The 27,905-nt window shown below is 57.0% G+C and overlaps 4 protein-coding genes across 5 annotated transcripts; 2 read left to right on the forward strand and 2 right to left on the reverse strand.

The window, feature by feature from the left end:
* Nucleotides 1-259: 259 nt before the first annotated feature.
* CLPP (caseinolytic mitochondrial matrix peptidase proteolytic subunit) lies at nucleotides 260-10,444 on the forward strand. The gene is made up of 6 exons (XM_007524959.3): nucleotides 260-405; nucleotides 506-577; nucleotides 3,661-3,757; nucleotides 4,978-5,165; nucleotides 7,593-7,698; nucleotides 10,114-10,444. The coding sequence occupies exons 1-6, from the start codon at nucleotides 265-267 to the stop codon at nucleotides 10,296-10,298; spliced, it is 789 nt and encodes a 262-aa protein (XP_007525021.2). The 5' UTR covers nucleotides 260-264; the 3' UTR covers nucleotides 10,299-10,444.
* A 2,039-nt stretch (nucleotides 10,445-12,483) lies between these two features.
* Nucleotides 12,484-16,120, forward strand: ALKBH7 (alkB homolog 7). 2 transcript variants are annotated; one of them, XM_007524960.3, is made up of 4 exons: nucleotides 12,493-12,734; nucleotides 14,730-14,903; nucleotides 14,998-15,122; nucleotides 15,909-16,120. In XM_007524960.3, the coding sequence occupies exons 1-4, from the start codon at nucleotides 12,528-12,530 to the stop codon at nucleotides 16,102-16,104; spliced, it is 702 nt and encodes a 233-aa protein (XP_007525022.2). In that variant the 5' UTR covers nucleotides 12,493-12,527; the 3' UTR covers nucleotides 16,105-16,120. The 2 variants fall into 2 exon arrangements, with proteins under 2 accessions (XP_060037518.1, XP_007525022.2); XM_060181535.1 differs by having other exon boundaries at nucleotides 12,484-12,715; nucleotides 14,730-15,122.
* A 27-nt stretch (nucleotides 16,121-16,147) lies between these two features.
* On the reverse strand, nucleotides 16,148-17,319 carry PSPN (persephin). Its single transcript, XM_007524961.2, has 2 exons — nucleotides 16,730-17,319; nucleotides 16,148-16,654 (listed from the first exon to the last, which is right to left on the reverse strand). The coding sequence occupies exons 1-2, from the start codon at nucleotides 16,812-16,814 to the stop codon at nucleotides 16,347-16,349; spliced, it is 393 nt and encodes a 130-aa protein (XP_007525023.1). The 5' UTR covers nucleotides 16,815-17,319; the 3' UTR covers nucleotides 16,148-16,346.
* A 2,512-nt stretch (nucleotides 17,320-19,831) lies between these two features.
* Nucleotides 19,832-27,196, reverse strand: GTF2F1 (general transcription factor IIF subunit 1). Its single transcript, XM_016188957.2, has 12 exons — nucleotides 26,983-27,196; nucleotides 26,846-26,892; nucleotides 25,229-25,301; nucleotides 23,921-24,114; nucleotides 23,624-23,794; nucleotides 23,028-23,212; nucleotides 22,531-22,687; nucleotides 21,879-22,066; nucleotides 21,359-21,432; nucleotides 20,807-20,945; nucleotides 20,602-20,716; nucleotides 19,832-20,074 (listed from the first exon to the last, which is right to left on the reverse strand). Exons 1-12 carry the CDS (start codon nucleotides 26,992-26,994, stop codon nucleotides 19,870-19,872), a joined length of 1,560 nt encoding a protein of 519 aa, XP_016044443.1. The 5' UTR covers nucleotides 26,995-27,196; the 3' UTR covers nucleotides 19,832-19,869.
* Between the last annotated feature and the right edge of the window lie 709 nt (nucleotides 27,197-27,905).

Below are 27,905 nucleotides of genomic sequence, written 5' to 3' on the forward strand. Positions count from 1 at the left end.
TATAATAGAAGAAAAAATATGGCAACAAGACCCAATGTTGTCCAACAAGGGATTCGAACCGGGGGACCCAATAAACCCTCTGGCTCCGCCCCGCCACTGCCTCGTTAACTGGCCACGCCCCCAAAAGACCACGCCCCCTGACGAAACCACGCCCGTGTACGGCGCCCGCCTCCCGGAAGTGAGCGTCCTCGCGAGCATGCGCGGCTGGCGCGCGCAGAGCCTGTCGGGATTTGTAGTCCGGCGCGCGGACGGAAGCCGGGCGGGATGTGGCCGGGCATGGTGGTGGGGGTGGTCCGGACGGCCGTGCGTCGGGGTCCGGCGCTCAGCCTTCGCCTGGCCTCGCGGGGCCTGCACGCCACGGGGGCTCGGGCTGTGCCGCTCATCCCCATCGTGGTGGAGCAGACGGTACGGGCCCGGCGGCGACGGGAAGCCGGGGTGCGGGGCGGGGGGGGGGCGTCCCCTAATCCTGACCCCTGAACCTTGACCCCCGACTTCGTCCCCCCAGGGTCGCGGCGAGCGGGCCTACGACATCTACTCGCGACTGCTGCGGGAGCGCATCGTGTGCGTCATGGGGCCGGTGAGCGCCCCACCCCCTGCCCACCCCTGACCTCTGACCCCCGACTTGCACCCCCACACACGCCAACTGACGCCCCACTTCCTGCTCCCCATCCTTCCCGTGACCTTTCACCCCTGGCGGCAGATTTCCCCCTCCTCCCCAAACCGGTGACCCCCGACCCCGGGCCCTGGACACCCCAACACACGTGACCCCAGCCTGTCACCCCTGGCCCCCCCAGACCCCCCCACAGCCCGCTCTGCAGGACCCTCCCCTTCGGCCGGCCCCCGTGACCCTTGACCTCTGACCCCCAGGAGCGGAGCTGTGATGTCATCCCTCTCTCTCTATCTCTCTCTCTCAGAAAAAAGTTTTAGAGCCCGAAAGACAGCATCCTGGTTCTGCAAACAGACTCTCCTGCCCGAGGCTCTGAGGCCCCGGGTTCAATCCCCAGCCACACCGTCAGCCAGAGCTGAGCAGGACCCTGGGAGGGGGATCCCACATATGTAAAGAGTGATTACAAATCAACAAGAAAAACCAGGGCCAGGGAGACAGCAGGACGGTTCTGCAAACAGACTCTCCTGCCTGCGGCTCTGAGGTCCCAGGTTCGATCCCCAGCACCACCAATGTCCAGAGCTGAGCAGGGCTCTAGGGTCGTTGTCTCTGTCTCTCTCTCTCTCTATCTCTCTTTTTGCCTCCGGGGTTATCTCTGGGGCTCAGTCTCAGCACTGCAAAGCCACTGTTCCTGGAGGCCTTTTTATATATTTATTTTTTTATATATTCTATTTATTTATTTTCCCTTTTGTTGCCCTAGTTGTTTTATTGTTGTAGTTATTATTGTGGTTGTCGTTGTTGGATAGGACAGAGAGAAATGGAGAGAGGAGGGGAAGACAGACAGGAGGAGAGAAAGACAGACACCTGCAGACCTGCTTCACCGCCTGGGAAGCGACTCCCCTGCAGGTGGGGAGCCGGGGGCTCGAACCGGGATCCTTACGCCGGTCCTTGCGCTTTGCGCCACCTGCGCTTAACCTGCTGCGCTACCGCCCGACTCCCTATTTATTTATTTATTTGGACAAGACAAAGAGGTTGAGGAGAGAAATGAGAGACAGACACCCGCAGACCTGCTTCACCACTTGTGAAGCAAACCCCCCCACACACACAGGTGGGGAGCCGGGGGCTCGAACCCAGATTCTTGCACCTGCCTTTGCAGTTCAGGCTCTGTGCGCCTAACCCAGTGAACTACTGCTCAGCCCCCTTGGTCTCAGTAAAATTTTTTTTTAAAAAAATGAAGGGCTAGGTTTTTTTTTTTATCATGATGATGATAAAAGACTTTTTATGTCTGAGACACCACAAAGGTCCCAGGTTCAAGCCCCAGCACCCCCATCAAAGCTAAGCAGGGCTTTGGTCAGTGTCTGTGTGTGTGTCCTTTTTCTCTGTAGCTCTCATTAATTCAAAGAATTAGCAGCCGATAGCACAATGATGCTGCAAAGACTCTCCTGCCTGAGGCTCCGAGGTCCCAGGTTCAATCCCTAGCACCACCATCAGCCAGAGCTGAGCAGGGCTCTGGTAATAAGTAAGTAAGTAAATAAATAAATAAATGAATGAATAAAATTTAGAAAGTAATAATTTTAAAAAAATAAATGATATTTATTATTTCTTGATTTTTTAAATTTATTTATAATATATATCTTATTTTTTCTCTTTTGTTGCCCTTGTTTTATTGCTGTAATTATTGTTGTTGTTATTGATGTTGTTGTTGTTGGGTAGGACAGAGATGGTGGTGCTGGGGATTGAACCTGGGACCTCAGAGCCTCAGGCTGGGGAGTCTTCTTTGGAATATATTGATGGATGATTGATAGATAGATTAAAAAAGAAAGAAAGGTTCGAACCCCGGCTCCCCACCTGCAGGGGAGTCGCTTCCCAGGCGGTGAAGCAGGTCTGCAGGTGTCTGTCTTTCTCTCCCCCTCTCTGTCTTCCCCTCCTCTCTCCATTTCTCTCTGTCCTATCCAACAACAATGACATCAACAACAATAATAACTACAACAATAAAACAACAAGGGCAACAAAAGGGAATAAATAAATAAATAATATAAAATATTTTTTAAAAAAAGAAAGAAAAAGAGACTAGAGCCCTGCTCAGCTCTGGCTGATGGTGGTGCTGGGGATGGTACCTGGGACCTCAGAGCCTCAGGCAGAAGTTTTTCCTTTGGAATATATTATTTACTTAATGAGAGAGAGAGATAATGGATGGATGGATGGATGGATGGATGGATGGATGGATATACAGGAAGGGGAGTTGGGCGGTAGCACAGTGGGTTAAACACACATGGCGCAAAGCCCAAGTACCGGCGTAAGGATCCCGGTTCGAGCCCCCGGCTCCCCACCTGCAGGGGAGTCGCTTCCCAGGCGGTGAAGCAGGTCTGCAGGTGTCTGTCTTTCTCTCCCCCTCTCTGTCTTCCCCTCCTCTCTCCATGTCTCTTTGTCCTATCCAACAATGACAACATCAAGAACAACAATAATAACTACAACAATAAAACAACAAGGGCAGCGGGAATAAATAAATATTTTTAAAAAAGAAAAAATTTAAAATAAAAAAGATAGGAAGAAGAAAGAGAGAGCCATGCTCAGCTCTGGCTGATGGTGGTGCTGGGGATCGAACCCAGGACCTCAGAGCCTCAGGCAGGAGAGTCTGTTTGCAGAACCATCCTGCTGTCTCCCTGGCCCTGTTTTTTTTCTTACTGATTTGTAATCACTCTTTACATATGTGGGGTTTTGCCCTCAGAGCCCTGTTCAGCTCTGGCTGCTGGTGGTGCTGGGGATTGAACCTGGGACCTCAGAGCCTCAGGCAGGAGAGTCTGTTTGCAGAACCACCCTGCTGTCTCCCAGCTCAGCCCCACTCCATCCCCTAGGGCCACCCCAGATGGCCCCCAGCAATCCCCCCCAACTTCTGCCCCTCCCTCCCCTTCTCTTTCTCTCTGCTCCCCATCCTCTCTGACACCCCAGAACGAGTGCCCTGCCCCCCACATCAGAGGCCAGCATTCCCCCCCAGACCCTCATAATAAGCCCCCCGCCCGCCTGCAACCTGGGGGCTCCGCGTCTCACCCCCCCAGATCGATGACAACGTGGCCAGTCTGGTGATCGCCCAGCTGCTCTTCCTTCAGTCCGAGAGCAACAAGAAGCCTATTCACATGTACATCAACAGTCCAGGTGAGTGGGGCGGGGGCAGGCAGGGGTGCTCCCTGGAAGAGGAGGAGGAGTGGGACACATGGCCTCCCTGCCCGGGGTTCGAGTCCCAGCAGCACTGGGCGCTCCATGGATGGTGGGGCTGTGATCTGGTGTCTCTCCTCTCCCCCTCCCCCCGACATAAAGAATAAAACAGTTCTCTCTCTCTCTTTCCATCTCTCTCTCTTGCTTGGTTTTCATCACATTTTGTTTGTTTGTTTTGTTTTGAGAGAGAGGGCTGGGGAGATGGCATAAAAGTTCTACAAAACAGACTCTCCTGCCTAAGGCTCTGAGGTCCCAGGTTCAATCCCCAGCACCCACCATCAGCCAGAGCTGAGCAGGGATCTGGAGAGGGGGGAAAAAAAGTCCCACATATGTAAAGAGTGATTACAAATCAACAAGAAAAATCGGGGCCAGGGAGACAGCAGGATGGTTCTGCAAACAGACTCTCCCACCTGAGGCCCTGAGGTCCCAGGTTCAATCCCCAGCACCACCATCAGCCAGAGCTGAGCAGGGCTGTGGTTAAAAAATAATCCCAGGGGAGTCAGGGTGTAGTGCAGCAGGTTAAGCGCAGGTGGCGCAAAGCACAAGGACCGGCATAAAGATCCCGGTTCGAACCCCGGCTCCCCACCTACAGGGGAGTCGCTTCACAGGCGGTGAAGCAGGTCTGCAGGTGTCTATCTTTCTCTCCTCCTCTCTGTCTTCCCCTCCTCTCTCCATTTCTCTCTGTCCTATCCAACAACGACAACAATAATAACTACAACAATAAAACAACAAGGCCAACAAAAGGGAATAAATAAAATAAATATAAAATAATAATAATAATCCCAGGTGGGGGTATAGCATAATGGTTATGCAAAGAGATTTTCATGCCTGAGGCTCTCAAGTCCCAGGTTCAATCCCCCACACCAGCATTTTTTAAAAAATCAAAATAATAATAATCCCACATAGGTAAAGAGCTTTTAGAAATCAATAGGAAAAAGGCAGGGCCAGGGAGATAGCACAGTGGTTCTACAAACGGACTTTCCTGCCTGAGGCTCTCAGGTCCTGGGTTCAGTCCCCAGCACCACCATCAGCCAGAGCTCAGCAGGGCTCTGGATAAAGAAGGAAAGGAAGGAAGGAATATATATATATATTCAAAACAGAAAAATTAGGGGCTCAGTCCCGGCCCGCATCCCCCAGCCCTGAAGCCCGTGTGTCCGCAGGCGGCGTGGTGACGGCAGGCCTGGCCATCTACGACACCATGCAGTACATACTGAACCCCGTCTGCACCTGGTGCGTGGGCCAGGCCGCCAGCATGGGCTCCCTGCTCCTGGCCGCGGGCTCGCCCGGCATGCGGCACTCACTGCCCAACGCGCGGATCATGATCCACCAGCCCTCCGGGGGCGCGAGGGTGAGTGCGGGGGTGGGGCCGGGACGGACGGGGGATTATATAGTGGGTGGGTGGATGGATGAGTGGGTGGCTGGATTAATGGGTCAGTAGATGGGTAGATGGATGCATGTTGGGTGGATGGGTAAATGGATGGAAGGGTCGGTGGGTGGATGGATGAGTGGATGATGGATGGATGGATTAATGGGTCAGCAGATGGGTGGATGATGGATGGATGGGTAAATGGATGGGTGGATGGATTAATGGGTCAATAGATGGGTGGGTGGATGGATGGATGAGTGGGTGGATGGATTAATGGGTCAGTAGATGGGTGGGTGGATGGATGGATGAGTGGGTGGGTGGGTGGATGATGGATGGAAGGATAGGTAAATTGATGGGTAGATGGATGGATGGGTTGGTGGATATATGGATGATGGGTGGTTGGATGATGGATGGATGGGTGGATGGATGGATGAATGAGTGGATGATGGATGGGTAGAAGGATAGACGGATGGGTGGCTGATGGATAGATGGATGGATGGACAGATAAATTATGGATTGATGGATGATAAATGGATGGGTGAATATTGGAGACATGGATGGATGATAGAGGAATGGATGACTAAACAAATGAATGGGTGGATGGATGAGTGGATGGATGGATGAGACTGAGAAATGGTTCGTCTGGACAGTGAACTGCTGTGTGTGTGTGTGTGTGTGTGTACAACCCAGGTTTCACCTGGCCCCCAGCCACACTGGAGGAAGCTTCTGGGACTGAGTCTCTGTCACTGGCAGCCTCTACCAACAAAGGAAAAGATGGGGGAGAAGTGACTCACGGGGTAGAGCACCTGCCTTGACGGGGGAGGCCCTGGGTTCCAGTCCATCACCACAAGCAGCCCATGGAGGGTGGGCAGGGCTGTGGGGTCTCTCCTCTCTCAGCACCAGGCACAGCACCCAGGGAGCCCCATGGAGGGTGGGCAGGGCTGTGGGGTCTCTCCTCTCTCAGCACCATGCACAGCACCCAGGGAGCCCCATGGAGGGTGGGCAGGGCTGTGGGGTGTCTCCTCTCTCAGCACCAGGCACAGCACCCAGGGAGCCCCATGGAGGGTGGGCAGGGCTGTGGGGTGTCTCCTCTCTCAGCACCATGGACAGCACCCAGGGAGCCCATGGAGGGTGGGCAGGGCTGTGGGGTCTCTCCTCTCTCAGCACCAGGCACAGCACCCAGGGAGCCAATGGAGGGTGGGCAGGGCTGTGGGGTCTCTCCTCTCTCAGCACCCTGCACAGCACCCAGGGAGCCCATGGAGGGTGGGCAGGGCTGTGGGGTGTCTCCTCTCTCAGCACCCTGCACAGCACCCAGGGAGCCCATGGAGGGTGGGCAGGGCTGTGGGGTCTCTCCTCTCTCAGCACCAGGCACAGCACCCAGGGAGCCCATGGAGGGTGGGCAGGGCTGTGGGGTCTCTCCTCTCTCAGCACCAGGCACAGCACCCAGGGAGCCCCATGGAGGGTGGGCAGGGCTGTGGGGTCTCTCCTCTCTCAGCACCCTGCACAGCACCCAGGGAGCCCATGGAGGGTGGGCAGAGCTGTGGGGTCTCTCCTCTCTCAGCACCAGGCACAGCACCCAGGGAGCCCCATGGAGGGTGGGCAGGGCTGTGGGGTCTCTCCTCTCCCAGCACCAGGCACAGCACCCAGGGAGCCCATGGAGGGTGGGCAGGGCTGTGGGGTCTCTCCTCTCTCAGCACCAGGCACAGCACCCAGGGAGCCCCATGGAGGGTGGGCAGGGCTGTGGGGTCTCTCCTCTCTCAGCACCAGGCACAGCACCCAGGGAGCCCATGGAGGGTGGGCAGGGCTGTGGGGGTCTCTCCTCTCTCAGCACCCTGCACAGCACCCAGGGAGCCCATGGAGGTGGGCAGGGCTGTGGGGTGTCTCCTCTCTCAGCACCCTGCACAGCACCCAGGGAGCCCATGGAGGGTGGGCAGGGCTGTGGGGTCTCTCCTCTCTCAGCACCAGGCACAGCACCCAGGGAGCCCATGGAGGGTGGGCAGGGCTGTGGGGTCTCTCTCAGCACCCTGCACAGCACCCAGGGAGCCCATGGAGGGTGGGCAGGGCTGTGGGGTCTCTCCTTTCTCAGCACCAGGCACAGCACCCAGGGAGCCCATGGAGGGTGGGCAGGGCTGTGGGGTCTCTCCTCTCTCAGCACCAGGCACAGCACCCAGGGAGCCCATGGAGGGTGGGCAGGGCTGTGGGGTCTCTCCTCTCTCAGCACCAGGCACAGCACCCAGGGAGCCCATGGAGGGTGGGCAGGGCTGTGGGGTGTCTCCTCTCTCAGCACCATGGACAGTACTTCCCAGCCTCCTCTGCTGCATTCTCAGGAATGACTGGCACTGACGAGACCCCCGTCTCTCTCTTTCTCTCTCCCTCTCTGTCTCCCCACTTCCCGGCGCCCGCCTCCAGGGCCAGGCCACAGACATCGCCATCCAGGCCGAGGAGATCATTAAACTCAAGAAGCAGCTGTACAGCATCTACGCCAAACACACCAAGCAGAGCCTGCAGGTGATTGGTGAGTGCTCCACTGCCAGGCAGCCCCCCTGGGTTTTACCATGACTTTATTTATTTATTTATATCTATTTTAAGATTTGTGGCCAGGGATCTAGCTCAGCCAGTGAGAGCACCGACTTAACCAACTTGTACCCTGAGGCCCCAGGGGCCGCAGCTTTGATCCTGTCCCATCTTGTGCCCCAGCTGAGGTCTGGTCTACCTCTCCTCACTCATTCTCTCTTTTTCTCTTAACAAACAAATAAGGGGGCTGGGCGGTGGTGCACCCTATTAATCACACAATAGTACGAAGTGCAAGGGTCCGGGTTTGAGCCCCCGGCTCCCCACCTGCAGGGGAGTCGCTTCACAGGCGGTGAAGCAGGCCTGCAGGTGTCTGTCTCTCCCCCTCTCTGTCTTCCCCTCCTCTCTCCATTTCTCTCTGTCCTGTCCAATAAAATGTGGAAAACAGCCTCCAGGAGCAATGGATTCGTAGTGCTGGCACCGAAACCCAGCAATAACCCTGGAGGCAAAATAAAGTAAATAAATAAATAAATAACATTTTTCTGTGTGGAGCTTGGGGTGGCTGGCACATGGCATTAGCACTGCAGGCTGCCGTTTTTTAATTATTATTATTATTAATTTATTTATTTTGACAAGACAGACAGACATACAGAAGAGCCCTGCTCAGCTCTGGCTGATGGTGGTGCTGAGGATTGAACCCGGGACCTCAGAGCTTCAGGAGAGTTTTTTTTTTTTTTTTTTTTTTTTGCAGAATCATCATGCTAGCCCAAGTTATATATATATATATATATGGCTAGAACAATGCTGAGCTTCCTCTGGTGCTTAGCTGCTCACCTGTGGTGTTGGGGCTCATCCAGGGGCTCATGTGTGGTCAGACATATGCTCTACTTGGCGTGCTCTCTCTCCAACCTTGTAAATCAATCTTTTTTTAATGGTAAAATAAGAGCCCCAGGAGGTGGCACAGTGGATGGAGCTTTCGACTCTCAAGCATGAGGTCCTGAGTTCAAGCCCCAAGTGTGTGATTGAATAAATAAGCCTTAGAAAAATGTTTTAGGGGGTTGGGCGGTGGCACAGTGGGTTAAGCGCACATGGCGCAAAGCGCAGGGACCGGCGTAAGGATCCCGGTTCGAGCCCCCGGCTCCCCACCTGCAGGGGAGTCGCTTCACGGGCGGTGAAGCAGGTCTGCAGGTGTCTGTCTTTCTCTCCCCCTCTCTCTGTCTTCCCCTCCTCTCTCCATTTCTCTCTGTCCTATCCAACAACAAAGCAACGTCAACAATGGCAATAATAATAACCACAACGAGGCTGCAACAACTAGGGCAACAAAAAAGGGGGAAAATGGCCTCCAGGAGCAGTGGATTCATGGTGCAGGCACCGAGCCCAGCAATAACCCTGGAGGAGAGAAAAAAAGAAAAAAGAAAAATGTTTTAATTATCTTTTTATTTACTGGACAGAGATAGCCAGAAATCAAGAGGCAAGGGGGAGATAGAGGGGGAGAGAGACAGAGACGCCTGCAGCCCTGCTTCACCACTCGGGGAGCTTCCCCCCCCCCTGCAGTTGGGGAGTAGGGGCTCGAACCCGGGTCCTTGCACATAGTAATGTGTGCACTCAGCGAGGTACACCACCTCCCGGTGTTTAAATAAACCTCTGGGAGTCCGGCAGTAGCGCAGCAGGTTAAGCACACGTGGCGCAAAGCGCAAGGACCGGTGTAAGGATCCCAGTTCGAGCCCCCGGATCCCCACCCTGCAGGGGTGTCGCTTCCCAGGTGGTGAAGCAGGTCTGCAGGTGTCTGTCTTTCTCTCCCCCTCTCTGTCTTCCCCTCCTCTCTCCATCTCTCTCTGTCCTATCCAACAACAACGACATCAATAACAATAATAACCACGACAAGGCTACAACAGCAAGGGCAACAAAAAGGAAATAATATAATAAATAAATGTAATAAAATATAATAAACATAATAAAGCTTCTGAGGACCATTGTCCTCTGACCACCAGCTCTTCTGTCTCCTGCAGAACCAAGATGCAAAAAGCCTTTACTGCCTGAGGCGCCGAGGTCCCAGGTTCAAGCCCCGAGTCCCCTCCTGCTGGGGGAGATAGCTTTAGGAGTGGTGAAGCAGGTGAAGCTGTCTCTCTCTCTCTCTCTCTCTCTCCCCCTCCCCTCTCTAAGGCTTTAGACTCAAATCAATAGGAACAATCTATCAGTCTTTTACTTCATTTCCTTTTTGCCTGTTTATGTTTATGACCTTTATTGGATAGGCTAGAGACAGAGAGAAATTGAGAGGGGTAGACAGGAGAGAGACACCCGCAGACCTGCTTCACCGCCTGTGAAGGGACTCCCCTGCAGGTGGGGAGCCGGGGGCTTGAACCGGGATCCTCGCACTTCGTACTATGTGCGCTTAACCCGCTGTGCCACCACCCCGCAGAGTCGGCCATGGAGAGGGACCGTTACATGAGCCCCATGGAGGCGCAGGAGTTCGGCATCTTGGATAAGGTCCTGGTCCACCCGCCCCAGGATGGCGAGGATGAGCCCCAGCTGGTGCAGAAGGAGCCCCCAGTGGCGGCGGCCGACTCGACCCCCACGGCTGAGCCCATCCCCGTCAGTGCCTGACAGCTGGCCCTCCCCCTCCCCTCCGGCACCCGGAACCCCGGCCCTACAGAACTCTACTCTTGGCGGTTGCTCCCGGTGGGGCAGGGGAACCCCCCACCCCAGCCGAGACACTGTGATTGGCAATTAAATTCAGACTGTCTTTTGCTGCCAGGGTCCGACCTCCCACTGCTCACCCTGGGGGCTGCCAGTCTCGCGACACGGGCCAGGAGGGGAGAGAGAGCTCACTCGGGTCAGGCGCCACCTGTAAGTGCCGGGGGTGCCAGGGGAAGCTCTGGCACGGAGAGCTTTGTTACCCCAGGGGTGACTGCTGTCTGGTTTTTGTTTGTTTGTTTTGTTTTTGCGTCCTGGAGGGTGCCCACAAGCCAGCCCGACTGAGAGACCTCAGCATTCCCACTTCTGGGTGACCTTTAACCCCTAACCAGGGGCTGCTGTTGGGTTTAGTGGACAGATGGACACACCCACCACAGTCGGAAAGGTTCCCCCCTTTCTCTCTGTCTCCCCCCCCCCCCCCCCCGTTTTTAAGACAAATCTCTGAGGGAAAGAGAGTGACAAGAGACCCTGGCCTCAGCTTCCTCCAGTGAGGCAGGTGGAGAGCAAAGCAGTGTCCTGGTGTGCTATTCCACCAGCCCTCTCCTGCTCCTCTTTCCTGGAACTGCGCCTTTTAGGCAGACAGGCTAACCCACTGCCTTGTCTGTCTGTCGGGAAGCTGGCAATTGTCTCAGGGAGGCTGTTGGAACGGCTGCCCTCTCCGTGTGTGAGTGTAGACGTCGGCTCCTCACGCAGTCAGTGTCACTGCTCCCTGATCTCTCTGAGGAGAGAGAGTTCTCTCGACTGCCGTGGCGTTTTCCATGTGGTGTCAGGGCTTGGACCTGGGCTGCAGGCGCGGCCGTGCAGAAAGGAGTCAAACTCCAGGCAACCCTACAGTCAGCTAAGCAGTGACTGATGGGACAAACGAGGCCATGAGTTCAAGCCCTGGTTCAAACCCTACCCCCCTACCCCCACCTGCAGGGGAGTCGCTTCCCAGGCGGTGAAGCAGGTCTGCAGGTGTCTGTCTTTCTCTCCCCCTCTCTGTCTTCCCCTCCTCTCTCCATTTCTCTCTGTCCTATCCAACAACGAACGATATCAACATCAACAGTAATAACCACAACAAGGGCAACAAAAGGGGGGAAAAATGGCCTCCAGGAGCAGTGGATTCATGATGCAGGCACTGAGCCCCAACAATAACGCTGGAGACAAAAAAGAAAAGGAAGAAAAAGAAATTGAGAGAGGAGGCGGAGATAGGGAGAGAGACAGACAGACAGACACCTGCTTCACTGCCTGTGAAGCTTCCCCCTCTGCAGGTGGAGCTTGGGGGGCGGGGGCTCAAACCCAGATCCTTGCATGGTCTGTCTTTATCTGTCCTCCTCTCAATTTCTGTCCTATTAAAATAAAATTTTAAAAAGAAAGAAAAGGGTGGTCCGGAAGGTGGCCCCGGAGGTGGTGCAGTGAAGGTCCCGAGTTCAATCCCCGGCAGCAGATGGCCCAGAGTGATGTCTGGTTCTTTCTCTCCTCCAATCTTTCTCATGAAGAAATAAATTCCTCAAAAAAAGAAAGAAAGAAAGAAAAGGGAGGGTGGGGAATGGCTTGCCAGGAGCAGCCATGGGTGTGTCGGTGCAGGCACCAAGCGTTTGTGATACCAAATGGTTCTGCAAAAAGATGCTCCTTCCTGACACCTGCAGTGCCCATGCCAGCACCACCACCAGCCACTGCGCAGCAGGACTTTGGGTCAAATATATTATATGTATTTCTTTTCTGGCTTCTAGTGGAGCGCGGGATTGAACCTGGGGCTTTGGAGCCTCAGGCATGACAATGAGTGTTTCTTTACAGAACCATAGGTGCCCCTGCTCCATCAATAATTAAATAGAGAGAGAGAGTCGAGTCCCAGAGTGGAGAAGTGGCGATGACCTTGGCTTGACTTCTAACCTCGCAAGCTTGACCTTAGCTCTTACTCATCCTCCTAGAGTTGCCACCGCCCCGCCGCCCGGAAGACGGACAGGCGGCACAGCCAATAGCCTGAGCCGCTGCCACCAGAGGCGCCCAATAGCGACAAGGAGAGGGCGGGCTCTTCAGGGAGCCAATGGCGTGAGAGGCGGGGCCGAGAGCAGCCAGTAGCCGGCGACTTCCGGTGTGGCCCTAGCCAATGGCTGCGCGCCGGGGGCGTGGCCGGCCCCCAGAGTCGACTCCGGGAACATGGCCGCCGGCGGCGGGCGGCTGGTTATGCGGACGCTACCTGCGCCGGGCTGGGTGCGGGGATCGGACCCCGCGGTGCTGAGCCGCCTGCGCGACGCGGCCGTGGTCAAACCCGGCTTCCTGAGCGCAGCGGAAGAGGAGACGCTGAGCCGCGAGCTGGAGCCCGAACTGCGCCGCCGCCGCTACGAGTATGACCACTGGGATGCGGTGAGGACGGCGCCGCCACGGGGGCGGGGCCTGCGGCTTATGAAGGCTCGGGTGTGGGCGTGGCCATCTCGGAGGCGCGGCCCTGGCCAGCCAGTCAGCTTTGAGTTCCGTGCCGGGGTGTGGCTAGTGGTGGGCGGGGCCATGAGCCGGAGCGACGCGATAGGCCGGGGAACACCGAGAGGGGCGGGGCTTGTGGGAGGCGGGGCCTTGAGACACGTGGGCGGCGGGAGCTGCGGAACTCAGTTCCCAGTACCCACCCCAGCCCCGTGGGGGCTGGGGCGCTGGGACGCTGGGACGCTGGGTCGCTGGGTCGGGGGCTCTGGCTCAGCATGCATGGCACCCAGGCCACCAGTGGGCAAAGGTTAAAGCTGAACTTCTTGGCTCTTTGTTCCCCCGAGATGGAGAACTTGACTGTTAACAATTTCAGTTTTGAAAAAAAAAAAAAATCGTTTATCCCACACCAAAGACCTCGCAGCCGAGAGGAGAGAAAAAGAAATCAAAGCACGCATATTATATATCTATTTCTAATATATGTATTTATTTGGGTAGAGACCGACAGAAATCGAGACGGGAGTCGGGGCCCTGCTTCCCCCTTTGTGAAGCTTCCCCCCTACAGGTGGGGACCCGGGGCGTGAACCCTGGTTCTTACACATAGTGATGTGTGCACCGAATACCAGAGGCCCCACTGCCAGGACCCTCTTTTATTTCCTTATTTATGTTACTGTCAGGGTCCTCCTCCTCTTCCTCTTCTTCTTTCTCCTTCCCTCCCTCTCTCTCTCTCTCTCTCTCTCTCTGCCTCCAGGGTTATCACTGGAGCTCGGTGCCTGCACTGGGAATCCACTGCTCCTGGAGGCCCTTTTCCCGGGTTTTTGTTGGCCTTGTTGTTATTGTTGCCATTGCTGTACTTGTTGGATAGGACAGAGAGAAATCGAGAGAGCAGGGGAAGTGAGAGAGGGAGGAAGGGAGAGAGAGAGAGAGAGAGAGAGAGAAAGTCCTGTGGTCCGGGAGGTGGCACAGTGGATAAAGCATTGGACTGGCAAACATGAGGCCCCGAGTCTGATCCCCAGCAGCACATGGACCAGAGTGCTGCCTGACACTTTCTGTCTCCTTTCTTTCTCGTTAATAAACAAATAATAAAATCTTTAGAAAATGGGGGCCAGAACGCGGCGCACCTGGTCAAGCGCTAACATCACAGCGCGCAAGGTTGCAGGTTCAAGCCCCCAGCCCCCACATGCAGGGGGGAAGCTTTGTGAGTGATGTAGCAGGGCTGCAGGTGTCTCTCTGTCTCTCTCTCTATCTGTCTCCTCCTTCCTTCTCAATCCTTCTCTGTCTCTATCCAATAATGATAAAAACATTTGGAGCCGGGCGGTGGCGCAGCGGGTTAAGCGCAGGTGGCGCAAAGCGCAAGGACCAGCATAAGGATCCCGGTTTGAGCTCCCCAGCTCCCCACCTGCAGGGGAGTCGCTTCCCAGGCGGTGAAGCAGGTCTGCAGGTGTCTGTCTTTCTCTCCCCCTGTCTGTCTTCTTCCCCTCCTCTCTCCAGTTCTCTCCGTCCTATCCAACAACGACAACATCAGTAACTACAACAATAATAACTACAACAGTAATAAAAACAAGGGCAACAAAAGGGAATAAATAAATATTTTTTTTAATTGTTAACTCTTTAAAAAATAAATAAGCAAAAACATTAAAAAAGTAAAAATAATAATAATAAGATTTTGAGAAAAGAGAGAGACCTGCAGACCTGCTTCACAGCTCGTGAAGCTTTCCTGCTGCAGGTAGGGAGCCAGTGGCCCGAACCTGGATCCTTGCAGTGGTCCTTGCACTTAGTACTGATAGAGGGTGACAGACAGACACAACAGAGACCCCACCGCTTGTGAAGCTGCCTCTCAGCCCCCCCCCCGTAGCTCCCCTCCATGTGCCTCAGTTTCCCCGATAGTCCTCAAGAGCCTCTTAAGTCTGACCCCCCCCCACCCCACACCCCCCACGCCTGCAGGCCATCCACGGCTTCCGCGAGACTGAGAAGACGCTCTGGTCGCAGGCGAGCCGGGCCATCCTGGAGCGCGTACGGGCCGCCGCCTTCCCGCCGAGCCAGGCCCTGCTGCCCGCGGTGCACGTCCTGGACCTGGAGCGTCGGGGCTTCATCAAGCCGCATGTGGACAGCGTCAAGGTGCAGGATTGGGGGGGCGCAGCAGGAGCTGGGGGCTGGGGGCTTCGCTCACCGGCACCCCCCAACTCTGTCTCCTCCCCGACCCGACCCCCAGTTCTGCGGAGACACCATCGCGGGCCTGTCCCTCCTGTCCGCCGGCGTCATGCGTCTGCGGCACGTCCAGCAGCCCGGGCAGTGGCTGGAGCTTCTGCTGGAGCCCGGCTCCCTCTACGTCCTGAGGTGCCGTCCCTGCCCCTGCCCCTGCCCCCTGCCCCTCAGGGACTCCCCACCACCACCACAAGACCCCCCACCACCTCTGCTGTTCCTCATTATTATCTTGATTGATCGGATAGAGACAGCCAGAAATCCAGAGGAAAGGGAGAGACAGAGAGGGAGAGAGACAGAGAGACCCCTGCAGCCCTGCTTCACCACTTGCGAAGCTTCCCCCTGCAGGTGGGGAACAGGGATTCGAACCTGGGTCCTTGCTCACTGTAACGGGCGCGCTCAACTAGGTGCGCCACCACCTGGCCCCTATTATTATTATTACATTATTATTATTATTTGCCTCCAGGGTTATGACTGGGGCTGGGTGCCTGCACTACGAAGCCACTGCTCCTGGAGGATATTTTTTTCCCTTTTGTTGCCCTAGTTGTTTATCATTGTTGTTGTTATTGATGTCGTCGTTGCTGGATAGGACAGAGAGACATGGAGAGAGGAGGGGAAGACAGAGGGGGAGAGAAAGACAGACACCTGCAGACCTGCTTCACCGCCTGGGAAGCGACTCCCCTGCAGGTGGGGAGCCGGGGCTCGAACCGGGATCCTCACGCCGGTCCTTGCGCTTTGCGCCACGTGCGCTTAACCCGCTGCGCCACCGCCCGACTCCCTATTATTTATTTTCCCCACGGCCCTGCTGAGCTCTGGTTGATGGTGGTGCTGGGGATTGAACCCCGGACCTCTGAGCCTCAGGCAGCAGAATCTCTCTGCAGAACCATGATGCTGTCTCCCTCCCCCCACCTTCTCTTCCAGGGGCCCCGCCCGCTATGACTTCTCCCATGAGATCCTCCCGGACGGCGAATCCTTTTTTGGGGAACGCCGTGTCCCCCGGGGGCGACGCATCTCGGTCATCTGCCGCTCCCAGCCGGAAGGGACCGGACCTGGTGGGGGTGAAGGGGCCCCCCAGCCTGCTGGGCCCACCACCCCCGCACCCCCAGCTGCTAAATAAAGTGGACTGACCTCCCTGTTCTGCTGCTGACTGCAGGACAGGGGTTCAAGTCTCCCCTCTGCAAGCAGCTGGGGGGGGGATTAAAGGGTCCTGGGCAAGGCACCCCCCCCCCAAACACACAAATGACGACAGAGACCCAAGTCAACAGCACATTTGTTTATTGCGTGTCCTGGGGGGCAAGGGACGAACCTAACCCCCACTGATCTTCCTGGGTGGCTGCGGGGTCCTCAGGCGCAGCATCCTCAGCTGCCACAGCTGCAGGCGGCCGCGGAGAGCTGAGGCAGCCGCTGCCAGCGGTGGCGCTCGTCCAGGAAGGCCACGTCCGTGTAGCGGGTGGGCCTGCAGCAGGGCCCCCCATGGGCTCGCCCCTGGCCCCGCAGCCTTGCCAGGGCCAGGCCGTGTTGGCTGCGGGCGCCGCGGGGGCAGGCCCCTGCACAGTAGCGGAAGATCACCGTCTCCTCCGAGGCATAGCCCAGGCCCAGCTCGGCCACTGGCAGGGCCAGGCTCCACAGCTGGCAGGGGCCACCCGGGGCCCGGCGCAGGCGGGGGGCTGTGGAGGTGAGATGGGGGGCTTAGTGGAGGCTGTCAGAGGGCAGGGAAGGGGGGCATCCTGGAGCCTCCTTACCCATCCTTGGGCCCCAGGGCCCGGGGTCCCTGCACACTCCCAGCCTCAGCCACAGGATCAGCAGAAGCACAGTCCCTCTGGTCATGGTGATGGGCAGGTCCCCGGGGCCGGTGGACACCCCTCAATTTATCTCCTGCTCCCAGAAGACAAGGGCCACCCCCCCAGTCCCCGCCCCCGGCGTGGTCTCATCCTTGGGGAATTCAGGACTGGCACTCACACACCCCAAAGCCCAATCTGGACGGATCCCAGGGTCCCCTCTGCCCCCCGACACACACGCCCACTGCACCCAGATTTACGAGCTGCAGAGCAGAGGACGCAGCCAGGAGATGGGCCCCCCCAAAACTGCCAGGCAGGAGGGGGTGCAGACGACGGGTCTCTTCCAGGGAGAGTTGGGGCACCTGCCACACCGGGTCGGGGTCGGGGGTCCTGGTTATACAGCAGGTGGGTGAACTGAGGACCATGCCTCCGTCCTCTCCCTCCATCGTCCTCCCCAGGATTAAGGCATCAGGTCCTGTCTCCGGCTGCACCCTCGCCAGCAGGCAAACAGGAAGGGGAGCGCCCAGGAGCGCCCAGAGCCAGGAGAGTGAGGGCCAGGGACGGACGCCCGGCTTCAGGAGGAGGCCGACCAGACGTCCCCGGGGCCTCAGCCCCACCCAGGGTTCCGGCTGTCAGAGCAGGAAGGGCAGGGCTGTAGGGGGGCTTCATGGCTGTGTGTGTGTGTGTGACCCAGAAGTCTTAAATTGTGACCCACAGAGCATGTGTTTGGATCCGAGTTTTTGTTTAAACCAGAGCATCCATCAGCTCTGGCTTGAAGGTGGTGCAGGGGAATTAAACCTGGGACTTTGGAGCAAGCATTTTTGTTTGCTTTTAATGTCCTTCTCTATCCTCTCTCTACTTGAGAGGGGAAGGAGAGACCTGTAGCCCTACTTCACAACTTGTGAGAGCTTACCCCCTGCAGATGGGGACTGGGGACTCGAACCTGGGTCCTTGTGATCAAACAGGACTTGCTTTTTTTTTATATATGTATTTATTGGGGTCGAGGCAGTGGTGCACCTCATTGAGCACACACATTACAGCGCACAAGGACCCAGGTTCAGTCCCCCGGACCCCACCTGCAGGGGGAAAGCTTTGCAAGCAGTGAAGCCGGACTGTAGGTGTCTGTCTCCCCCTTCCATCTTAATTCTTGTCTGTATCCAATCAGAAATGAACTATCCTTAAAAAGAAAAAATAGGGGAGTCGGGGCGGTAGCGCAGCGGGTTAAGCGCAGGTGGCACAAAGCACACGGACCGGCCGAAGGATCCCGGTTCGAGCCCCCGACTCCCCACCTGCAGGGGAGTCACTTCACAGGCGGTGAAGCAGGTCTGCAGGTGTCTGTCTTTCTCTCCCCCTCTCTGTCTTCCCCTCCTCCCTCGATTTCTCTCTGTCCTATCCAACAACGACGACAACAATAATAACTACAACAATAAAACAAGGGCAACAAAAAGGAAATGAATATTAAAAATATATAGATATATATTTGAAAATAGGTCCCACGGGGTCCGAGGGCTGACATCCAGTGCCCCCAAAGCATCCAGGATGCTGGGGAGTGAGGTGGGCTGGGCCAGGCACATTCCTGGGAAGCTGGCTGGGATCTGAGGCATCCTGTGAAGAGGCCAGGGCGGGGCTGGGGAGGCAGGCGGGTGGCGACACTTTCCACCTGCGGCTTCCAGCTTGGGATCAGACAGGCACCCTGTGTCCTGCCCCCTGATTCCAGAGGGGCCCCCAGAAATATGTCTCCGAAGACAAGCCAGCTGTGGGGTGTGTGTGTGTCAGGAGGTCTGTGGCTGGAATTGGGAAGTAGAGGTCTGGTGCCTCCCACTCGCCCTCCACCCCAGATGAAACTCTCTTGGTGAAATAATTCACTTGGGATGTGTGTTGCTTTGTTATGTAGGCGACCAGGGTTTGAACCTGGCCCCCACCACATTGGAGGAAGCTCAGTCTTTTTTTGTCTTTTAAATACTTTATTAATTTATAAGAAAAATTAGGGAGAATCAAACATCACCCTGGTCCATGTGCTGCTGGGGATCGAACTCATGGACCTCATGCTTGAGAGTCCAATGCTTTATCCGCTGCGCCACCTTCCAGACCACTTGCCCCCCCTTTTTTTGCCTCCAGGGCCATTGCTGGGGCTCAGAACCAGCACTATGAATCCACTGCTCCTGGAGGCCCCCCATTTTATTGCACAGGACAGAGGGGGAGACCAGAGGGACAGAGAAAAACAGACACCTGTAGACCTGCGTCACTGCCTGTGAAACTTTCCCGCTGCAGGTGGGGAACCAGGGGCTCAAACGTTCCCCTTCCATCTTAATTCTGTGTTTATTTAATATATACATATTTAAAAAATTATTTTACCTATTTTTAAATTAACAAGGAGATACAGAAAGACCAGAGCTCTGCTCAGCTCTGGCTAATGGTGGTGCTGGGGTTTGAACCTGGGCACTGAAAACCTAGAGTATGAAATTTTTTGCCAACCTATTATGTTGTCTCCCAAGCCTGAAAGACCAAAAAAAAAAAAAATTTTTTTTAAAGATTTTATTTATTCATTAATGAGAAAGATAGGAGAGAGAGAAAGAACCAGACATCACCCAGGTCCAGATGCTGCAGGGGATCGAACTCAGGACCTCATGCTGGAGAGTCAAGTGCTTTGGCCACTGTGACACCTCCTGGACCACGACAAAAATTTTTTTAAAAAATTGAGAAGAGGGCGCAAAGCACAAGGACCGGCATAAGGATCTCGGTTCGAACCCTGGCTCCCCACCTGCAGGGGTCACTTCACAGGTGGTGAAGCAGGTCTGCAGGTGTCTGTCTCTCCCCCTCTCTGTCTTCCCCTCCTCTCTCCGTTTCTCTCTGTCCTATCCAACAACGACAACATCAATAATAACTACAACAATAAAAAAAAAATTTAGAATGGATCATGGCATTGAATGGTGGACAACGGTGTGTGTGTCTCTATCTCCCTCCCTCCATTCCCCCTGGTCCTCCTCCTCCTCGCTTTTCAGCTTCTCTCTGTATGGACCCAAAAGCCAAAGTCAGGAGCCGGAGTAGGGTGTGGAGTGGCTGGGCCTGTTTATTGGTGGCAGGAAGGCGGGGCCAGGCGGCCCTCACTCCTTGAGGGAGAAGTGCATCTTGTCGTTGACCATCTTGCGCTCGGGGTTGAGCCGCTTGAGGATCTGGGCCAGCACGTTCACCGTCTGCTCGCTGCTCAGCCCCGTCTTCTTGGTCTGGAACTTTTTCAGGAGGTCCTTGGTGGTCATGGGCTTCCGGGTCAGATAGCGGCGGACGGCGTCCTCTGTCACCTGGATATCTCTGGAGGAGGTGGGAGATGAGTTGGGGTGGGGAGTTTTAGAGGGGGGCCCTCCTTGCTTTAGATGCTCCCACACTTACTTGATGGACAGGACAGAGAAAGAGAGAGCCCTGCTCAGCTCTGGCTGATGGTGGTGCTGGGGATTGAACATGGGATCCCAGAGCCTCAGGTGGGTCATTTACTTTGCATCAGGAGTCTGCTGTCTCCCTGGCCCTGCCTTTTTCTTGTTGATTTGTGACAGCTCTTTACATATGAAGGATCTTTTTTTTTTTTTTTTTCCTTCCCGGGACCCTGCTCAGCTCTGGCTGATGGTGGTGCTGGGGCTTGAACTTGGGACCTCAGAGCCACAGGCGGAAGAGTGTCTTTGCAGAACCATCCTGCTGTCTCCCTGGCCTTGATTTTTTTTTTCTTCTTGTTACATTTTGTTTCTCTCTCTCGAACAATAAACGGGGCTCGAACCCGAGTCCTTGTGCTTCAGAACTCCCGCCCTCCTTCGCCTCCCTCGCCCACAGATGGTGCCGGGACTCACCCGCCGCTGGGCGCCGCCTTGGCGGGAGGCTGCAGGGGGCCCTTCCCCGCCAGGCCCGGGGCTCCGGCCTCCAGTCTGAGTCTCTTGGCCGCAGGCGTCTCCTGGGTCCTCTTGCCTGGAGGGGGCGGGGGGCGCAGGCTGAGCGGGGGGCCTCGGCCGGGGGTGGGCTGCGGATGGGAGGCGGCCCACGGGCCCCGGCGCTTACCCGGCTCCAGCCTGGAGGCGGCGGCCCGCAGGGTGGAGGGTGTGGGCGCCCCTTCGGCGCTGGGGGTCCCTGGTCTGCTGCTGCCCCGGGAGCTGTCCCCCGAGTGTTTGCGTTCCCTCTTGGGGGGCGTCTTCTTCTTCTGCGGGAGACAAGGAGCCGGGGCTCAGGTTGGGTTGGGGTGCCCGCCGGCTGCCCCTCCCAGCAGGGACCTGCCCCCATTCCTGGCTCCGCCCCTCCCAGCCTGACCCCGCCCTCCCGGCCATGGCCCCTCCCCCTCCAAGGCTCCACCCCTCCGTGGCCCCGCCCTCCCGGGACTGACCACGCCCCTCCCAGCCATGGCCCCGCCCTCCCGGGCCTGACCCCGCCCCTCCCGGCCATGGCCCCGCCCTCCTGGGCCTAACCCGGCCATGGCCCCTCCCCCTCCAAGGCTCCAGCCCTCCGTGGCCCCGCCCTCCCGGGCCTGACCCGCCCCTCCCGGCCATGGCCCCTCCCCTCCAAGGCTCCAGCCCTCCGTGGCCCCGCCCCCCCGGGCCTGCCCAAGCCCCAGCTCACCGCCATGAACAGGGCCGAGGAGGCCTCGTTGTCGATGTCGCTGTCCTCGGAGCTGTCAGACTCATCGCTGCTGTCTGCGGGAAAGAAGTCAGGGCCGGGCTCCCTCTAGACCCCGCAGCTCCCTACCCCATACTTGCTTTTTGGGTTTTGGTTTTGACCCTGGGTCTGCAGGGTGTAGTGCACACGGTACTCACTAAGCGCAAGGCCCTGGGTTCGAGCCCTCCTGCAGGGGGGGACGCACTGTCTCTCTCTGTATTCCCCCCTGCTCTCTCATCAGATTGGGGCAGGCGGCGGCGCACCTGCTTGGGAACGCACGTGCCAATGACAAAGGGACCCGGGAGCAGGGCTGCCGGTGTCACTCCGCCTCTATAAAGCACCCCACTTCCCTCCTAGCGCCTCTCCCTCTCTCCCTCTCTCTCCAAGACTAAGAAGAAAGAGCCCTGACCAGCTGAGCCCCCTCCCCCGCCCAGTGCTGCGGGGTCCCACCCGGTGAGCTTCCCCTGGTGCTGCGGGGTCTTGCCTCTCTTGCGCTTCTTCTCGGTTGCGGCCGGGGGGGCGGCCACCTTCTTGTCATCCTCCTCCTCCTTTTCCTCCTCGGCCGGCTTCTCTTCCTCGCTCTCCTCGCTGCTCCCGCTGTGCTCGTCTAGCCCCTTGGGGCCCTCCTCGTGCTGCGGGGCCTTGGCCTTGCTGGGGAGCTCGTCCTCTGAGCTGCTTGGGGACAGGGGTCAGCTGGAGGGCCTGGGGCTCTCCCACCTCTCCAGGGTCCCGCCCACTCACATCCCCGCCAATCCTGGAATCTGTCTCACTCACCAGGGGCCACCCATCTTGGACCCACCTATCCTGAGCCGTGTCTCACTTGGGCTCCGCCCCCTCTTGGACCCACCTCTCCTGAGCCGTGTCTCACTTGAGCTCCGCCCCCTCTCGGACCCACCTCTCCTGAGCCGTGTCTCACTTAGGCTCCGCCCCCTTTTGGACCCACCTCTCCTGAGCCGTGTCTCACTTAGGCTCCGCCCCCTCTCGGACCCACCTCTCCTGAGTCGTGTCTCATTTGAGCTCCGCCCCCTCTCGGACCCACCTCTCCTGAGCCGTGTCTCACTTGGGCCCCGCCCCCTCTCGGACCCACCTCTCCTTTCCCTGCCCCGCCCTGGCCCCGCGCCCTGGGCCCCGCCCACCTGGAGCCATCCGACATGTAGTCCACCTCCTGCCCCTCGAAGTCGCCGTCGTCACTGTCCTCAAAGGCCTCGTCGTCCGAGCCCTTCTTCTTCTTCTTCTTCTTCTTGGCCGTCTTGGCCGAGGCCGCCTTATTCTTGGCCTTCGAGGCCCGGCCGCCTGTCGGAGGATGGAGAAGTTGGGGGCTTCACGGTGAATGTTTATTTTTAAATGAGATCACGCCAGCCAGCCAGCCAGACAGACAGACAGACAGAACCCAGCGCTCTGCTCAGCTCTGGCTGATGACGGTGCTGGGGCTTGAACCCGGGGCCTCAGGCGGGAGAATCTCTGACACCCTCACATTGGCCACTTTCACAAGTACCCCCTGAAAAAACCCCATCCAGCCGAGACAACTCGGGCAGAGCATGTCTCTCCCCCGCGGTTGGAGCCCCTGCACCGAACGGACGGCCCCACAGCACCGGGGAAGCGCGAGGGCTGAGCGGTGGCTGGCGAGCCTCACCTTCGTCCCCGCTGGCGTCGCTGTCGTCCGAGGACATGTCCAGGTCGTCCTCGAGGTCGTGGATGCGCAGCTCGCTGGTCTTCTTGCGGCCGCGCTTCTCCTTGTCCTCGTCGTCATCGTCCTGGTCCTGATCCTTGAGGCGCCGCTGCTGCATGATGCTGAAGTGGTTCAGGACCTTGTTCCTCCTGTGGCGGGGGCGGTGGAGTTTGCATGTTGGGGGCGGGTCCGAGAGGAGGGAACCCCTGGGGGTGGGGCTTACAGGGGACAAGGGGGCAGGGCAGGCTAAGGAGGACCCCCCCATGGGCGGGGCTTAGAGGGGCACCCCGTGGGCGGGGCTTACAGAGGGACAACCCTATGGGCGGGGCTTACAGAGGGAATTCCTTCTGGGCGGGGCTTACAGGGCACCCAGGGGTGGGGCTTACAGGCGGAATTCCCTGTGGGCGGGGCTTACAGAGGGACACCCTGTGGGCGGAGCTTAGAAGGGGACAGCCTGTGGACGGGGCTTACCCGGGGGTGTTGCCGAATGGCGCCCAGGGAGGAGGAGCCCCGGGTTCAGGAGGCCCGCTGACCGCCCCCCACCCAGCCCCGGCACCCACCTCTCCCACTCCTCCTCCGCCTCCTCGGCCGTGAGCGTGCGGTGCCGGGCCAGCGGCGTGAAGTTGTACCAGTTGTGCACCGGGAAGGCCTCGAACGCGCCGTCGGGGCACTGCGTGAAAATGTAGTAGGTGGTGTTCTCCGTCACGCCGCCCTTCTTGATGCCGCGGAACCTGGGGGAGGGGAGGGGTCACGGCAGGGCCCAGTCATCGTCATGAGCATTATTATTATTAAACATTTCACTATGTGGGGGTCGGGCGGTGGCGCAGTGGGTTAAGCGCATGTGGCGCAAAGCGGACCTGCGGCCCGCCTTCCCGTTCACGCGCAGCAGCCAAGGCTGGTCCTCGGCGCGGAACTCCTTGAGCACGATGCCGTACTTCTTCCTGCGGGCCTCCTCCCGCAGTTTGCGGTTGAACTCGCTCCCCGCGCCCGACTCCGGCAGCTCTTCCTCCTGGTAGATCTTCTGGTTGCTCAGGTCTCGCTCCAGCCGAGCCTAGCGGGGAGGGGAAACGAACGGGACAGGTGCTGAGTCGGGGGACCCCAAGTCGACGGGGGCAACTTTCCAATGACTTTCCCCTGGGTGAACAGAAATCTTCTTTTCATGAAGGCTTATACTTTTTTTTTTTTAATTGATATTTGCTTGAAGGAGACAGAGGGGGAGATATAGTGAGAGAGACCCTCAGAATGAAGAAGGGAGTCAGGCTGTAGCGCATCAGGCAAGGGCAGGTGGCACAAAGCGCAAGGACCGGCTTAAGAATCCCGGTTCGAGCCCCCGGCTCCCCACCTGCAGGGGAGTCGCTTCCCAGGCGGTGAAGCAGGTCTGCAGGTGTCTGTCTTTCTCTCCCCCTCTGTCTTCCCCTCCTCTCTCCATTTCTCTCTGTCCTATCCAACAATGACGACATCAATAACAACAATATAACTACAACAATAAAACAAGGGCAACAAAAGGGAATAAATATTTTTTTAAAAATTAAAAAAAAAAGAATGAAGAAGAAGAAGAAGAAAAGAGATAAGGCTCAGAGAACACAAGGCGTATCAATCAACAAGTAAATAATAATATTAGTTGGGGAGACAGCACGGTGGTTCTGCAAAAAGCCTCTCCTGCCTGAGGCTCTGAGGTCCCTGGTTCAATCTCCAGAACCTCCATCAGCCAGAGCTGAATAGGGGTCTGGGGAAAAAAAGAATATATATATATATATATATATATATAGAGAGAGAGAGAGAGAGACAGAGAGAGAGAGAGAGATGGCACCAGGTTCAAACCCCCAGTCCCCACCTGTTTGGAGAAAGCTTTGCAAGTGGTGAAACAGGGCTGTTGATGTCTAACTCCCCTACCCTCTTCATTTCTGGCTGTCTCTATCCCATAAATAAAAGATAATAACAAAATTATATATATATATATATATAACGGGGGAAAAAGAAAAAAGATGTCAGAGACCAAACCCAGGACCTCACTCCTTCAAGTCCTGTGCTCTGCCCAGTGAGCTATCTCTCTGGCCTCTTGGGGGTGGGAAAGAGGGTGGGTGACCTGAATTTTGCAGCCCGGCCCTGTGCCCCTGTCTTTCCTCTCCAGTCCTGCAGAGCTCCACCACTGGGGGGTTGCTTACCTGGTTCCAGGTGGAGAAGTTCACTTTATCCGCGGCATTGAAAGCCATGATATTGTATTTTTTCGTCATGTTTCTGAAGCAGGCAAGAAAAGGAAGACTTGGTCATTCATTCATTCATTCATCTGATAAAACCCACTGCAGCCAGGCTACAGTTCCCAGAGTGGATGGCAAGCTGGGGAAGCTTCCTGGAGGCAGAGAAATACTCTGTCTCTCTTTTCTTAATTTTTATATTTTTTTATTTATGTATTCCTTTTGTTGTCCTTGTTTTTTATTGTTGTTGTTGATTTCGTTGTTGGATAGGACAGAGAGAAATGGAGAGAGGAGGGGGAAGACAGAGAGGGGGAGAGAAAGACAGACACCTGCAGACCTGCTTCACCACCTGTGAAGCGACTCCCCTGCAGGTGGGGAGCCTGGGGCTCGAACCGGGATACTTAGGCTGGTCCTTGGGCTTCGCGCCACCTGCGCTTAACCCACTGCGCTACCGCCGACTCCTTCTCTCTCTCTCTCTTCTTAACCAGAGACCTGCTCAGCTCTGGCTGATAGTGTCTCAGGGGATAGAACCTGGGACTTTGCTAGCCTCAGGCATGAGAGTCTCTCAGAACCCCGATGCTATCTACCCTCACCCTCTCTCTGTCCCTCTGTCTCTCTCCTATCATCCTGTGAAACGAAGAAAAAGCAGATGTGCACAGTAAGGGTCCTAGATGGATGTGGCAGATGTGCCAGTGGGGGTGGGGGGGTATCTGTAACCCACTAATTCATTCTGTCAGTCAGTCATTCCAATCCTTCAAAGGATCATTTAACCCCTTACTCTGTAAATCCTACTGATTCAAAGCTCCATTGATTCAATGACTCATTAATCCACTAACCAACTGATCCATTAACCCACTCGCCCCCTAATTCATTGATCCACTGGTCCCCTGATCCATTAACTCATCAATCCACTAGCCCACTAGTCAACAGATCCATTTATCCGCTCATCAACAGACATACTAATACGCTCATCAATAGGTCGTTTATCCAGAGGTCCCCTGATCCACTACATTAATCCACTCATCAGTAGATCCACATAACCCCTGGTCAAGAGATCCATTAAATCACTCATCAATAGGCGCCTCGATCTCCTGATCCGCTACTCCACTCATGAATAGGTTCCTCGTTCCCTTGATCCACTCAACAGACCCTGATCCACCAATCCACTTGTGGATAGATTCGTAGATCTCCTGATCCACTCGTCCATAGACACGTCGATCTACTAATCCACTCATGAATAGTTTCATAGATCCTCTGATCCACTCATCGACAGACCCATTGATCCCCTGATCCACTCGTGGACAGATTCCTGGATCTCCTGATCCACTCGTCCATAGACCCGTTGATCCCTGATCCACTCATAGATCCGTTGATTCCCTGACCCACTCATGCACAGATCCACTCAGTGATCCACTCACCCAAACCCTCGCTCGGGGGTGTCTGTTTGGAGAGAGACTGACCGAGAGCCCCTCCAACGCCATGAATGGTCATTTCAAACCCACTTGCCCACCCACCCTCTTTTAATCTCTCTCTTTTTTCCCCCCCACTTAAATCTCCCCACGTCCGGGATGCTGATCGGACACTTACTTGGGAACTCGCACGACATACTCGGTGACGTTCTGGCTGCCGGGGCCCTGCGGGAGGAGGAAAGGGGCCGCGTGAGCCCGTGGCTCCCGGGAGGCCGCACCCCGCGCCCCGCACCCCCGGGCCGGGCCTGGACTCACCAGGGCCGCCATGGTCGCTTTGGGGGAATCCTGGATCCTGTCGCCTCCGGAAGCCGGGTCGCCGGCCTGGATCTAGGCCTCTAGTCGTCAGGATCTTGGGGAAACCGCTGGCGCGAGAGTTGGTCTGGGATGGGGGGGGGACCTCTTCTAGCAGCCTCCTGCCAAGCCCGCAGCCGCTGCCCCAGCGCGAAGAAAGCCCGGAAACCACCTCAGGGGACGACAGGCTCCGGCAAGGCTCCCAGAGCTTTCTGGCCGCAGTTCGCGCAACGCCCGCTTTATATACCGCCGGCAACTGGCCCCGTCCCTGACGTCAGAACGCGCGGGGCCTCTTGGGAAACACCCTTCCAACCCCTCGTCGGTCTCTGCGCGCATGCGCCGCCCCATTCCGGAAGTAATCCGGCGGAGCCATGGCAACCGAGCATCCTAGGCCGGCCGCGGCTGTTGTGTGGTTCTTGGGGGGGAGGCGCGCAACGTGGGGGTCACATTGCCTCTTCCAGCTGCCCGCAGGGAAGGGGCGGGTCCCCACTGTCCCCTCGCGACGGATGAGGGCGAGAAAGGCCCTTGTGACGTTGGAGAGGGGGCCAGGAGGGGTGGTGATGTGATGGGGGGGCTCCGCTGGAGGTTGGGGTGCGGCCAGGCCCGGGGCGCAGGCGGGATGGGTCTGTTCCAGTCCAGGCTGCCCCAGAAGGGCAAGGCCCTGAGGCAGAATGAGAAGGGTAACCTGCGGCTCGTGGGGGAGGGGGGCGTGGGGGGGAGGGTCGGGGGGAGGGGCGCCCTGTTGCAGCCCAGCTGCAGGAGCTCAGCGACCTGACACTCAAAAGTGCAACCCTGGAGCATCCTTGGAGAGCGACAATGGCAGTGAACTCAGTCTGCAGAAATGGGGGTGCATGCCAGGAGGCAGACACCCCACACACGCCCCCAGG

This window comes from Erinaceus europaeus, chromosome 23, assembly GCF_950295315.1.
Source record: "Erinaceus europaeus chromosome 23, mEriEur2.1, whole genome shotgun sequence".
In the NCBI taxonomy this organism is placed as follows: domain Eukaryota; kingdom Metazoa; phylum Chordata; class Mammalia; order Eulipotyphla; family Erinaceidae; genus Erinaceus; species Erinaceus europaeus.